Source organism: Ochotona princeps, chromosome 16 (genome assembly GCF_030435755.1).
Source record: "Ochotona princeps isolate mOchPri1 chromosome 16, mOchPri1.hap1, whole genome shotgun sequence".
NCBI lineage: Eukaryota > Metazoa > Chordata > Mammalia > Lagomorpha > Ochotonidae > Ochotona > Ochotona princeps.
This window is the reverse complement of record NC_080847.1, coordinates 25,219,743-25,234,597: the sequence shown is the minus strand read 5'-3', so window position 1 is coordinate 25,234,597 and position 14,855 is coordinate 25,219,743. Positions and strand designations below refer to the sequence as shown.

Genomic DNA, 14,855 nt, shown 5'->3' with positions numbered 1-14,855 from the left:
ATTATTACATAATATGGAATGTATATTAATTTTACATTTCTTCCAGTAGTGAATGGTTGAGCTTCTTTTATTATTACAAACAAGGCTACATTGAACATTAAGCCCTTGGACAAATTTCTGTAACATAAATTGTGGAAATATAATTACTTGGTCAGAGCATTTGTACATTGAAAGTATTCATAGGCATCTCTCTACAGAAAGCTTATCATATTAACAGTTCTACTTTCTCTCTGATCTTTTAAGCTTCCTACTACCCTTTATCTCAGATCATTTATATAAAACCAGTTTGGCTTTTAGCCAATAGTTAGCAATTCTCTAGTCACAAGAAAATCTGAATTATACATATATCTTTTTTTTCCCTTTCCTTCTGCTGGTATGGCAGGAGATCTGGGGTCTTTCCTACCTTGGAGCCCACTCCTTTCACTAAGACAGGAGCTCTCTCTTTCTTTCATAAGTAAATCATACTTCTCAAACTAAAAAAAAAATTCTGTATTATACATATCTTTATTCATTTCTGTTAACAAGTTATTTCTCCAACAACTATATAGTTTATATCCATACTAGCTTTCAAAAGAAGTAATTTTTCTATAGATAGTTTTAAAGACCTGTTTGGTTAAGTCAGTACTTTTTTTGGTTATATATATATTTTCTGCCACACAAATTATTCTTGAGTAGGTTATTGATTTTCTAGGTCAGAAATAATGTATTTTTAGAATGTCATTGCAAGTTGTGTCATCTCTAATAACTGTAAAATGTTTTACATTGATTTCTTTCAACCATAGGATTATTGCTCCACAAATTGTGTTTGAGGAGTCAACCAAAGGAATTTAGTGTCCTGTCATCTGACAATGTGATTTGGTTGTAAAAGCTTTTTTTCTCATCGAGGAGGGTGTTTACAGTGAACAGAAGTAATTTATTTTTGGGTTAGCATCCGAATGAGGAGGGCTCATGATGAATGCAGATGTATGAAATAAGAGGGAAAATGAATTTAATATTTAATATTTAATTATTTTAATAACCATTTTTAAAAATCTTCTTAACATTATTTTCTGGTCTTACTCTCTTACATAATAATCCTCATAGGCTAAAACCAAAAAGTTCTTCTACTCCTTTTGCCTTCTGAATGTTTTTCTATGTAATAGAAAATAGGTCAACAGGTTTGGGAATGTGGAAGGTGGGCCTGGGGGTCTGTAGATGCTGTGTAAAGACAACAATTTTGTTTTGCAGGTATGGACTGTATTTTAATGATAACCCATTCTTAAGCCTCATTTAGTAATTTTTTTTTCTTGAGATTAGTGGTTCTGTATCAGAAGTACACATCAGAATCCTTTTTCGAACCTTTCAAAAATTAGAAATACCTTAAATACAGAAGTAATTTGTTCATAATGGGACTCAGCCAACATGACTGATCTTTTCCTACTAAAACCTGGACCCTACTACTTGAAGCTAAGATGGTTTTTCTTCACAATTTTAGTAGTTTCTAGAATGGTTATCTTGACTACACAGAATAAATGCATTTCTTAATAAAGTGAAAAAATGATACTTAAGTGTAACTGTATGTATATGTAACTTTTTTTTTTACCTACAATATTGTTCTGCTTCTGGACTTCTTTTGGAAGAAATGCTTTATACTATGAATATCCAAAGTATGAGAAAACTTCAAATGGTTTATAGAAAATGGAATTTAAAAAATGTTTTGATACAAAGGGATCCAGATGCATGAGAAAGTTTCTGAAAGCTATAGTATATATGATGAACAAACTGTTCTTGGACTTTACATCAAAATATTTAATCAACTTTTCTATGTGGTTTTTTAAGTATCTTCATAGTAGTATGCACAAAAGTAATATGTGATAGATTTAAAAGATAAGTGGAAAGATACAGTACTCATTCATTTTTTAAAATTTATTTAATTGTTTGAAAGGCATAGTAATAGGAAAAGGGAGAGACAGAAAGATTAAGAGATCTTAATTCTTGTTCATTTCATAAATGGCTGCCCGAGGTTGTTCAGCCTGAACCAGGAGCCCAGAATTCCATCCAGGTCTCCCACATGGGTGAGAGTGAACCAAGTACTTAGAACGTCTCCCCTGGTTTCCCAGGTGCAGCTTAATCGGAATTGGAGCAGTTGAGACTTACCAGCACTCATTTGGGATGTTGGCATTGTCGCAGGAAGTGATGTACCATTCTGTAGTATATCAGCAACCACCCATTCCTCCTTTTAAAAATAGCTTTATTATAATGGCATCCAATAGACTGAGTATATACAAGGTGTCCAATTTGATGAATCTGACATGAAGCCATTGCCGTAATTAAGAGAATTACAAAATCATTCCTAGACATTTTCTCCTGTGGCTTTGTAATCTTTCTCTCCCATGTCTTCATTCTTTCTACTCCATTCTCTATTCCTTGGAAACTATGTCTTCAGTTTGTACATATAAACTATTTTTAATTTTCTGTGATTTGTATGACACATACTCTTTGTATTCTTTCATAGTATACTTATTTTGTGATTCGTTTTGCAGGTAAAAGTAGCTCATTCCCTTTTTCTATGGAATAATGTACGCTTCATTTTGTTTATCCATTCATTTATTGATGAATTTTGTGTTGTCTGTTAGAAACGAAACTACTGTGTCGTATAGACATGTGCTTTTATTTCTGTTGAGTAAATGCCTATGAGTAGAATGGCTGGATCACATATTAGGAGTATGTTCAATTTTAAGATTGCCAAACTTTTCCAGTTGGTCACACCATACATTCTTACCATCATTGTATGCAAGGTCTGTTCCTTCCCAGTCTTCTGAACACTTTTTAATATTAATAACTCTTATAAATTTGTAATAATGTGACACTGGTTTTAATTTGCATTTTGCTAATGACTAATAATGTTGAGCATCTTTTCAAATCTGTGTTTACCATTTGTATATGTTCTTTAAAAAGTTCAGTAAAGTTAAAAGTGTTTTTGTGCATTGAAGTGCATTTGCAACCTCATGAATAATTGACTAAGTGTCTGTGGGTATATTTCTGAACCATCTGCTCTTTTCTCATCAGTCTTTCTTCTCTTCACATCAATTTCATAGTTTTCATGGTGCAGCTCTTAACAGTCTGAGTTTGTTTTTGCTGTTTGTGGTTCTTTGCATTTTCATACGCTGTTAGAATCTGCTCATCAATTTCCACAAAAACCTTGCTGGGATTTTGGTAGGGTTATGATGAGTCTATTGCTCAGTTTGGAGAAAATTAATAATAACTTAGCCGTATTGAATACTACAGTCCATGAATATGATTTATTTCTCCTTTTTTAGGTCCTTTTTTTTTAAGATTTACTTATTTATTTTAAATGCAGAGCTACATAAAGAAATAGGGATGCAGGAATGGAAATCTCTTCTATCCTGGGATTTCCTTGTGCCTGTGGTAATATCCAAGGTTGAGCCAGTACCAAGCCAGCAGTCAGGAGCTTCATCCGGATCTCTCATGCAGTTGTTAGGGCGCTAACTAGGGCCATCTTCGGCTGTTTTCCCAGACACATGAGCAAGGAGCTGGAAGGGAGATGGATAGGCCAGCACTCATGTGGTATGTCACTATCGCAGTTCATGGCCATGCTGCACTACAATGCAAGTCCTAACTAACTCTTTGATTTCCCTCTGTAGTGTCTTATGATTTCTAATTTCCTTGTCTTCTCAAATTTTCTCAAGTTTATTTCTAGATATTTCATATTTTAGATGTTGTCATCAGTTTGTATTACATACCCTTGTTAAAACCAGTACTTAATTTTCCCTTTTTGTAGATTCTGCAGGATTTTCTGTTGGTTTGGGGCGGGCGGAGAGGGGGCGGTTGTTTGTTGCTTGGAAGGCAGAAAGACACAGAAAGATGATTATTCACTGTTTCACTCCACAAATACTCACAACTGATTAGGTGGGACATGGTGAAGCCAACAGCCCAGAGCTCCTCTGCGTCTCCCACTTGAGTGGCAGGAGCTCACACCCCTGAACCATTGCCTCTGCCTATTGAGCTGTGCATTGGAAGAAAATTAAATGCAAAGCTGGGACTGGAAGCTAGAGAGTTTGATTTGCAATGCAGGTATCTCAATAGCTCCTTAGCCTCTGTGCCAGAGGTTCACCTCACAACATTTTTCTCCTTTCACAAATCCCGTTTTTATTAATACAGTTGGTTTCAGTTCTTTCTGCTGTTGTTGGCCTTTATTTCCTTGTTTTCACTGACTGTATTTTTCAGAGTCTGTAGTACAATGTTGAATAAGAATGGTTAGAGTCATACTAGCCTTATTCCTGAACTTAGAGGGAAAGCGTTCAGTCTTTTGCCTTTAAGTATGGTGTTAGCTTTGGCTATTTCTCATATATTCTCTTCAAAGGTTGAAAACGGTTCGGTTATATTCAAAATCCAATACAAATGAAAGTAGCTGTTGAATTTTTCAGATACCTTTTCTGTATCTATATCATTGTTTCACTTTTTTAAAAAGCTGTTGATTAGCAGTGATTAATTTTCAATTTGAAACTGCCTTTAATTCCTGATTTTAAAACTCTGGCCATAATTTATTGCCTTTTTCATGTGTTTTTTTTTTTCTTCTTTTTTTTTTTTTTTATTGTTAATTATTTTGCATTATGTGACAGTTTCATAGGCTCTGGGTATCCCCCCCTCCCTCCCCCTCCCCTCCCCCCGGTGGATTCCTCCACCTTGATGCAGTATTACAGTTCAAATTCAATCAAGATTCTTTCATTGCAAACATATACCAAGCATAGAGTCCAGCTACTTATTGTCCAGATTGGTTGAACAGTTTCTTGGGGAGACCTTTTCTGGTCTGAAGTTTGAGCTGGCAGAATATCATCACAGTCAATTAAGAGTCCCAATATAACATCAACAGCAATTTGCAATGTTATGGAGTTGACATGGTTTTGAGTAACCAGTGTATTAAAAAGAAAAAAAATAAATTAAAAAAAAAAAAAAAAAAAAAAGGAAAACAAGTCCTAGCCACAACCTATGATTAGCTCATTGACATTTCAATTTAGTTCATATACAGGACCGGCTGCTCTATACCTTAAAATGGCCATAAGACACCATTCAGCTGTTTCGTGTCCATTTCATCTTAGTATTTAGCCAGTTGTTGTGTTGAAGTAAAATTTTGCTGATCTTGGCAGATTTTAGGATAATCCAGACTGGCTTGTAACTCTAACAAGATATATGTCAACATTTTAGGTGCAGAACATTTTTTTTTGGGGGGGGGGGGCGGTGTGCAGGAAAATCCTCAACACCATGGTGAGGAGTAAAACTAATCTTTGTGACCCACCCAGCGAGGCATGAGCCAATCCATGCCAGCTCTTTCCTGTCAGATTTCAAGTTCTACTTTCTGTTGTTTATTTATTTTAGGTTTTTTTTTTTTTTTTTTTTTTTTTTAGTTTGTATGATTGTTTGTTTGCTGTGAGGGGTTTTCGAAGCGATCCCGATGGTCATTGCGAGGGAGGGGGGTCCAGAGGTGGAGCCAGGCTCGGACCAGAGAAAGCTCTCCTCCCTGGTCCCGAAGGACGTTTATTGTTCTTCTGTTTCTGCAGACCACTCAGGGCTTCTGGTTGTCTTTCCGATGACGTTGGTTTCTGCACGATAGTGTTTGGACTTCTTCCATCCCCTGTGGAAGCTCCGGTTGGGGGTGGGTGACCTCAGAGTACTCGGCCTCCGAGGGCATCCAATTCCCTGTGGCCTCCTTGGCAGTTGGGATATAGTCCTTGTTGCTCGTATTAATAGTTTGTGGTGAAGGTCTGGGAGTCTTCATGGTTGGGATCCAAGCTTCCTCCTTACCACCTGTTCCACTCTGGAGTGCTCCCCTGCTCCACGCACATGACCTCCTGTTAAGAGGTTGTCAGGATCGCACCCGATTCCCCCCTCATGCATTGGTATAGTAGTTTTAGTGTTGTTTAGTGCCGCTTTGAGTCTGTTATCTACGAATTACCAGATTTGATCTTGATAGGCTATATTGTACTTTTTTCTCACTCTTTTTATGGTCCTGAAAGATTTCCCTGCACTCCCCCCCCTTACAGGTTAACATAGCGTATTGAGGGTATAGTAGGTTTTACAGATTTTCGATGTAGATCTTAAGTATTCTGACATTAATTGTTGGTTTATAGATTATATCGCCTTATCTTATTGCATTGGATACAGGTTGTTAGATTGCACTAATATTACAATATACAGGTACTATTTTCCAAGTTGTTCTCTTTTCATCTCAGATTAAGGCAAACATGTGGTATTTAACCTTTTGGGATTGGTTCATTTCTCTTAGCATGATGGATTCCAGTCGGGCCCATTTGTCCACAAAGAATTGCATTTCATTTTTTTTAATAGCTGAGTAGTATTCCATGGAGTAGATGAATCATAGCTTTCTTAGCCAGTCTTCCACTGATGGGCATTTTGGCTGCTTTTCATGTGTTATTAGATTCTAGTGGTGAAAAATTATTAACCCTATTTCCATCTGTGTTTATGAGGGTTATTGGCATATATTATTTTCTTTTTCATGTAATGCTTGATTTTGTTTTTTTTTTTTAATTATTTTTTAATAATCTTACTTAGTTGATTAGGGAACAAAGTGTCAAGGGCTACAGGGTGAAAGTGGGTAATACCATTGTTTCCACATCAATATCATTTTACCCTGTATCTGGGGTCAGGGAAAAAAACAAAGGGAAAAGCCCCACCCAACCTCCCACCCATCCCAGATCCCCAACGGGAGGCGCGCTCTGAGGGTCCTGCTCATACAGTTTTGATAGTTCATCAGTTCTGGATTGCTGCCAATTTCTCAGTTCCAATCGCCATGAATCCTATTCAGAATCCACTGGCTGACAGTCTCTTCATGGTTGGGGTTCTAAGATCAGCAGTTCAGTTGGAGGGATCGCCAAAGAAACTTCATCTGAGATGATCCCAGGCCTGATGCTTGCGCGAGTTTGCTAGTACAGAGTCTGACACCGTCTGTCACACCAATCAGCTTATGCTCATGCTAGTCGTTGGGATTGCTGGGTTCGTTCTGTTTCCAGCCCTGTGTTCCTCGTGAACCAATGGATGTTGTAGTCCAGTTCGATCCTGCCCACTTCATACTTGGTCCTCACGCAAACCGGTTGGGGCTGCAGCCTGGTTGGGGCGACTCCCCATAACCCCTACCAGTTCTGCCCCCTACCCTGGTTCCCATGCTTGCCAGTACGCACTGCAGGCTTGTCAGGTCTGTCCCACATCCTGTTTAGCTCTCACACGTGTCGATGGACATTGAAGCCCAGCTCAACCCAACCAACCTACTATCCAGCCCACACACCTACTGGCAGGTGCGCTTCTGTACAGCAACCCCTGCCCCTGTCCTGGTGTTCGTGCTGTCCAATGAGTGGTAGCCCCGAGGGAGGTGCCCACTATTTCCCTTCTAGGCCACACTCACTCCCAGATTATGCACTCTCCAGGCAGTTCTGGCATTTGACTTGACAGAATTAGCTCGAAGTGCCAGCCTCTGCCAGCTAGTACTGTGGCTAGCCCAACTAACCCTCACCCACTCTAGTTTTTGCTTGCACCAGTCAGAACAGTCAGCCCACCGTGGCCCTTCCCTTATCTAGCCCACATGAGGCCCACAGGTGTTAACAGCCCTGCCTAGTCTGATCTGCCCCCATCCCGACTCACGCTTTCCAATGGAAGTAGTTGTCCAGCAGGGGAGCCCGCATTCCCCTGTCAGCTTTGCCTCCTCCCTCTGATTATCACATGTGCTGTTTGGGTGCTGCAACCACATCTGGTACGGCTCATCTCACCTTGGCATTCCTTATTGTGTGCTAGTATGTGTCGCAACCGAACCTGGCTCGACCCACACTCTGTTCTGGTGCTCTGACTCACCAGCGGGTGATGTGAACAGGTTCAGCCTGGTCTGCCCCCAACCCATGCCATGTGTGTACCAGTGGCATAATTTCCATAGCCTGTTCTGGGCTGTTTCCTATTGTGCTTCTTGCGCTTACCTGCAGGGACTGTGTCCTGCCAGGGGAGTTGCCCAGGCTCCTCCATCAGAAACTCTCCCAGTGCCAGGTTTCGCGCATACCAGTGGGTCCATGAGCCAGCCCTATTCAGTTCACCTCCTGTCCTAGCAGGAACAGTGGTGTTTCCTGACTCTTCTTCAACCCAATCTGGTTCTTATTGTTGGATATTTCAGTAATGTTTGATTTTGATTTCCAGGCTCTATAGAATGTTGTTGGAAGGATGTCTTCCTCTTCAGTTTTCTGAGAGAGTTTATATAGAATTAATTTGGTATTTAAATGCTGGATAAAATTTTATCACAGCACCTTACACAGTTATGCTTTTAAGTGTATGTTAAGCTTTGGTTTTGTGTCATGAGTAGTAAGATCTGTGGACAACATGAGCATCTGCTATCTGTCATTCATGTTTTTGTTTTGTTCCACAAAGGATCGTCCTCCATCTAATATTTGGAAGAAAATAGATCAATCCAGGGACTACAAAAATGGCAATCAACTCAGGGAATATCAGCTAGAAGGACTCAACTGGCTCCTGTTCAATTGGTATAATAGGTATGTTGTACATTAAAAAAAGAGGTTTTAGTGTGTTAGCTGTTTTTGTCTTTTATGCGCACCAAAATATGTTAAGTAAAGTAAGTAGTAATATTATCATATTGTTATTATCATGACATTTTTACTGTTTAACCTGAGATTTCTTTGGGTTTGTGTAAATTACTTTAGAGTTTTGAATAGAGTTAATTTCTTTAAATCAAAATAGGAAAAATCTATTATTTGATAAAAATAATTATATTGAAATACCTTTCCTACCTAAAGCATACACTTTGTTGCAGAATTTTTTTTTTTGGTTTATTAGTTTGTACTGGTTAGTGAATCATGAGCAAATTACACTTACAGAAATTAGAGATAAATCTCTGTGATTAACTACCTTCAAAAAAAATAAGTTGTAAGTAATTAGTAAGAAACAGAAAATGAAATATAAGAGCCAAATGATGAATTACCTCATTGTCATGTTTTGAGTTGTTGAAAATGCTTTGTAGAATGTATCTCACATTCTTTTTTGAGATAAAAAGATAATTGCAAAAGAAGTGAAAAATGATCCTATAGGTCTAACCATGGCAAATTAAACCTTCATTTGTAATGCGAGCATCCCTTTTGGGTGCCAGTTCATGTCCTAGCTGCTATACTTCCAATCCAGTTCCTCGCTGCTGTCTCTGGGAGAGCTGGGGAAGATGGTCCATGTATTTGGTTCCTGTTTCCTGCGTGACTTTCAAGGCTTCTGAATTCGGCTTTGCCAAAGTCAGCCATTGCAGCCATTTGGGGAGTACCAGTAGAGGGAAGATTAAGTAAATCTTCAAAATATCTGGTGCCATGATAAAGAAAGAATGTAATAGTTTATATAAAAGGAAAAGTAAAGGTACTAGTCTCAGTAATAATAGCATGTTTTCATGACACTTTCATCAAACTATTTTTCTGTGATTTTTCTTCTCACAAGATTCTTTGAATTTTTATTGGTATGTCATACAACTCAGAATGAAAAGTGTCTATTATGCTATATGCTACTCTTTCACCTAGTTTGTATTTTCGGAATATTAATCATCATTTTTCCCAAGAGAACCATCCAGATAAAATACTTAACAAAGCATGATTTTAACTTTTCTTCCCTCAGTAGAACACCTTCCTGTTTCACATATTGCCTGTTTTAAATGTCCATCATTTTCTTCATGTTCTCTATCACAACCCTACTCTTCACTCTCTGGATATGACTTTAGAGAACTTAGGGCCAGTAGTTTTCACATTCAGCAGTAATGCCTACCCTCAGTTCAAGCCTACAAATATATTTCCATCCATAAACTCTTCCTTGTAATATTACAGATTTTAAAAGATCCTTCTCCATGTCCCAGCACTAATGATGCCTGCCCGCTGTTAATCCTTGACATGCCATCTCATTCAGTCTTGAACCCCATCTCAATCACTTACCACCTTCTCTTTTACATCCTCAAGCCACGCTTGGAAACTGTTGCCATCTCTTCCTTCTACCAGCAGACTTGGGTTTAGCCTGTTTTTTTAAATAATAGAAAACAAAAGTATGTATCTTGGCCGTGTTTTTTCTTGGAACTACCTCATGCCAGCTTCTATCTTCTTTAGCAGATTTCCAGGTAGAATATCTTCATTCCAGCTATCCTTGTTTCTCATCTCCAGGTGTCTTTCTGTTTCTGAATCCTCTGAAACAGGATAAGCAGAATGTTTTTAGTCCTAATTTCTCTCTCTGTTGCATTGGATCGACATAGCTATGCTTTCCTCCTTTCAATTTATCCTGTGTCCTAATTCTCAGATTCCACATGGAAGCTGTCTCCTGGCTCTTCAGTGTCTTTGTGGTTATTCCTTCTAACGAGTCTCTGATTATTCCTCTGTTTACATTTAGGTGTTACTTTTTTTCTTTTTGCATGTTCTGTCTTCAGCTCTGTTTCATATTGTATGTTAGCTTTCCCAAAGACATACTCTATACTAATAGCTCTAGTCTCATGCATGCGTTAATATTCTAATAGTCTCATTTTTATCTTAAATCATTAAACTCTAATATATAGACAGCTAGACAAGTGGATAGATTTGCCTGTTAATGTCTGAATGTCAATTCAATGAATCTTTATACATATAATAGATTCAAAATTAACCTTATAATTTCCAATTTCCTCCAATTTCCTCAGTATCGTTCTTGTTTTTCTTCTGTATTTTCCATCCTGGTCTAGTCACACAAACTGAAATCTGTCTGTTACCCTATACATATAGTTGGTGACTAGGTATTTGTAACTTGCACTTAATGTGAATCTGTCTTAATCTCTTTCTTTAATTCATTTGCCCATACTTTCTTCCTTGCAACATTTACAGTACTGTCTCAATTAATCTGCCATTTTATACTTAATTAGCTTCTAATATCCAAGGTATCACCAGAATAAACTTTAAAACAAACTTAATCTCACTGGCTTTCATTTAAGATTTTCAGTGGCTCCCATTATAGAACAGAATGATGTTTATGGCCCTCTTCTCTCTTTATCCTCCTGGAAAAATTACACTAAACATCTTTTGGGTCCTGCAGTTGATCAAATTCTTTATACTTCTGTTTTTCCTACTTTTTGCAAAATGCTGCTTGCTCAAGGAGGTTTTTTTCTCATGTGTTATTGCCAGAATCTACACATCCTTTTCTGAGTCCCCATAGAATTTATACTAGTATGTTAACTGTCCCCCATGTCATCTGTGGAGCTTGTTTTTTTAAAACTACAGCTGATTTTGGTTCTACTTTAAACATGTTGGATTTGAATGTGCAGAGGAGGGACCAGGGTGCCTGTTCTTTCTTCAGGTTTTGGAAGCTCTTCTATTCCGCATCCATATCTGAAAATCAGTGCTGAGTTTGTGCTTCTGTGATAGCACATTGGTAAAAGCTAGTTTGTTTGCATGTCTGCTTTTCTACAAGATACATGCTCCTAGAAGACAAAGAACATGTTGTGTTTCTTTTGTACCCTACCTTAGCCTGCTGTCCTGAGGTACTAGTAGCTATTTAATGTTTCCTGAATAATGTGCTTACTTTGCCTTAGTCTTGGATTTATACTTTTCTTTTCAATCAGCCATATAATGGGTGATATCTTTATTTTGGAGTTATCAAGATTTTTTTGTCCTTTTCAGTATTATAGTGAAATTGTAATCTTGAGCCGACGCTGCATTTCAGCAACTCTTACATCTTTATAGATAGATGATTTTTTATTTGACCTTTGATCGTTTTTGTGTATTTTTTAAAGTATTGTTGTATTAACAAAAAGTATTGTAGTATGCAGAAAATGTATGCATAGGTAAAACATTTATTTTTTTGTTTATTTCAGGAGAAACTGCATTTTAGCGGATGAAATGGGTCTTGGCAAAACCATTCAGTCAATTACATTCCTCCATGAGATCCTTCTGACTGGTATAAAAGGACCTTTCCTGATCATTGCTCCACTTTCTACCATTGCAAATTGGGAGAGAGAATTTCGTACATGGACTGATATTAATGTTGTGGTTTATCATGGGAGCCTCATTAGCAGACAAATGATACAGCAATATGAGATGTACTTCAGGGACTCACAGGTTTGTTACTAACGATTTTACTCGTTTTGAAAAAGGTGTCAAAGGTTGTTTTAAAAGCTGTTAAAAGATAAGCATTGTATAGTGATTACTTTTGAATATACAATAGATTTTAATTGCGTACTTAGATTATAGTTTAAGCTCTTTTCATATTTATTTTATAATCTTGGTAGCTGAGAAAAAAATGACAAGTTAATGATGTACTCCATCAGAATGATGTTTGCTGTTTTATACAAATGTACACAATTTTTTAACTAGAATGTTACTATTATGAAATACTATGAAGTTTATTTTTAGCATATTAATTACCTGTTTGATCATTGCCTTAATTTTTCAAAGATGTGTTTGTTTATCTGTTTCAAAGAGAGTAAGAGAGAGCACTCGCACTTCTGTCTGCTTGTTTAGTCTCCAGATAACCACAGCGCCAAGGCTGGGCCATGCCAGGGCCACGAGCTTTATTCGCGTCTCCCGCGTGCGTTCAGGTCCCCCGTATGTGGGCCAACTTCTGCTTTTCCAAGGACAGTAACAGGGAACTGGCTCGGAAGTGGAGCAGCCGGGGAAGTAAGCTCCTGTCCATGTGGATGCTGGTGTTTCAGGCGGTGGCTTCACCACTTCACCTCAGCGTTGGCCTCTCATTTGTAAAACTTAAATCTTTAATGAACACATGTGAGGCTCTCTTTTATGAAGGCCTTTTTAAATCTAAACACACAAATCATAAAATGATAAGAATACATCTTTTAGCTAAAAGTTCAGCTCACAAATAATGAAGTTATAGTCTTGAATGTGATTGAGTCTTTTTCTTTAGAAATCATTAGTAAGAAATAAGAAAATTAGTATAGTTTATGCATTTGCACTTTATCACTGTAAAAAATTTGTTTTCCTGTTTTGTTTTCTTTAGATCTTTTGTACTAAAAGGATCAGGATAGTATCTGGTCAAGTGCTGTGATGTGATTGGGGTTGAAACAAGTTAATGCACATAGCCTTCTACTTTGCTTCCCACTTATCTCTGATTTTCTACCTACTTGTAGCTAAAAAGGATGAATTAGTCAATTTGTGTTCCTGTAGCCTCACCTTTCCTTTCACCTTAACATTGAAACATATTACATGTCCATGAGATTAAGCACCTGTATAATCTTTTTTTCTCAGCTTTATTGAAAATGATTACCTTTGTCATCTGTGGCATTTCTACTAAGTTATAACTTGATTCCCTTCAGTTATATGTAGGATTTTAGAGCTATATCACACCATAAAATTTCATTTGACCTTTTCATTTTATACAGGAGGCACAACTAAAATCTATAGCTTTCAGTGATTCCTGATAAAGTTACAATCTTTATATATGTCATCTGAGTTTGTTATGTAAATATGAAAGCTGTACTTTTAAAAAATATCTTATTGAATTAACGTTTTCAGATGCATTTTACCCAATTTTAAAACAGCTGTTTGAAATCACAGTAGTAGTAAAGTTAGGTTATAATTTTATAAATTTCACTGGGAAAAGTAATAAATATTATACATCCTGTGTCAGGTATCATGCTGAAAAATATATTACATATATATTTAATTTTACATAATCTTTACATTGTCAGCCCTTCATACATGGGGAATTTAGCCATAAAGACTTGTATAGATTGCCTAAAGCCACAAACAGAGCTGTTCAAGAACCACTGTTATTGAACATTAGGCAATAGACTTAATATATTACATCCCTGTTTCTGTTGTTTCATTAAAGCACTTCCCTTGTTTCATACTGAGCACTCCCCTTTCCTGTTCACTCCCCTAATTCCTGAAAACTAGCAAATAGGTAGGTCTCACAGATAGAGGGCAGGGATCCGATTACTTGGTCTAATTGAGAATAGAGCTGAGCTCTGAACCAAGGCACTCTTACAAAGGGCTTGGGCCTCTCAACCAGTTGCTTAACTACTGTGCCAAATGCCTACCTTATCTCAGATTTTTTAACTACTACAAATGCCATAAATTTACACTCTGTGTGTATTTTTAAAAATATATATATATATTTATTTAGAATGAATAATAGTACCAGAGAGGAAAAGGTGGAAAGAAATAAATCTTCTATTCACTAATTCATTGTCCAAATGGCTACACTGGCCAGACTGAATTCAGGAATCCAGAACTCCCACATCTTAGACAGGTCCCAAGAACCTAGGCTATCTGCTGCTCTCCCAGGCACGTTAGGGAAAACGGAGAGCTGGATCAGAGGCAAAGCAACCAGGATTGCAACCAAAGCTGCAGTGTGTGAAGCCAGCATGCTCATGGCAGCTTAAACCAATAAACATCAAGGCCACCCTCCTTTATACCAACTTTGGCAAATACTTTACTTGTGCTGTTGTTCCATTTAATAGCTAGTATATGTAGCCAATTTAAACTGATCTGGAAATAATTCATGTAAGTTATAGTCTAAGAACATACAGTTCTCTTAACCCTTCCTTTTCTTTTAATATCTGATACATGACCTTTTCAGGCATAGGTAAGCATCCTCTTTACTGAGATTCCATAACTTCATGCAGTCCTCCATCATGGTCTAGTCCTGCTCAAACCTTTCTTTCTTTCTTTTTCTTTCTTTCTTTCTTTCTTTCTTTCTTTCTTTCTTTCTTTCTTTCTTTCTTTCTTTCTTTCTTTCTTTCTTTCTTTCTTTTCCTTCCTTCCTTCTTCCTTTCTTCATTACTTTTTTTCTTTCTTTTACATTATTTTTATATTTAAAAGGCAGAGTTACAGCAGAGAAGAGAATAT

The 14,855-nt window shown here is 37.3% G+C and overlaps 1 protein-coding gene across 11 annotated transcripts in view; it reads left to right on the top strand.

Annotated features, from left to right (window-relative positions):
• CHD9 (chromodomain helicase DNA binding protein 9) overlaps nt 1-14,855 on the top strand; it is a 230,587-nt gene that overhangs the window by 151,322 nt on the left and 64,410 nt on the right. For all 11 annotated transcript variants that reach the window (XM_058674690.1, XM_058674693.1, XM_058674689.1 and 8 more), the window contains 2 exons: nt 8,422-8,543; nt 11,864-12,107. In XM_058674690.1, the coding sequence (XP_058530673.1) occupies nt 8,422-8,543; nt 11,864-12,107 (366 nt within the window). The remainder of the gene's footprint in view (nt 1-8,421; nt 8,544-11,863; nt 12,108-14,855) is intronic.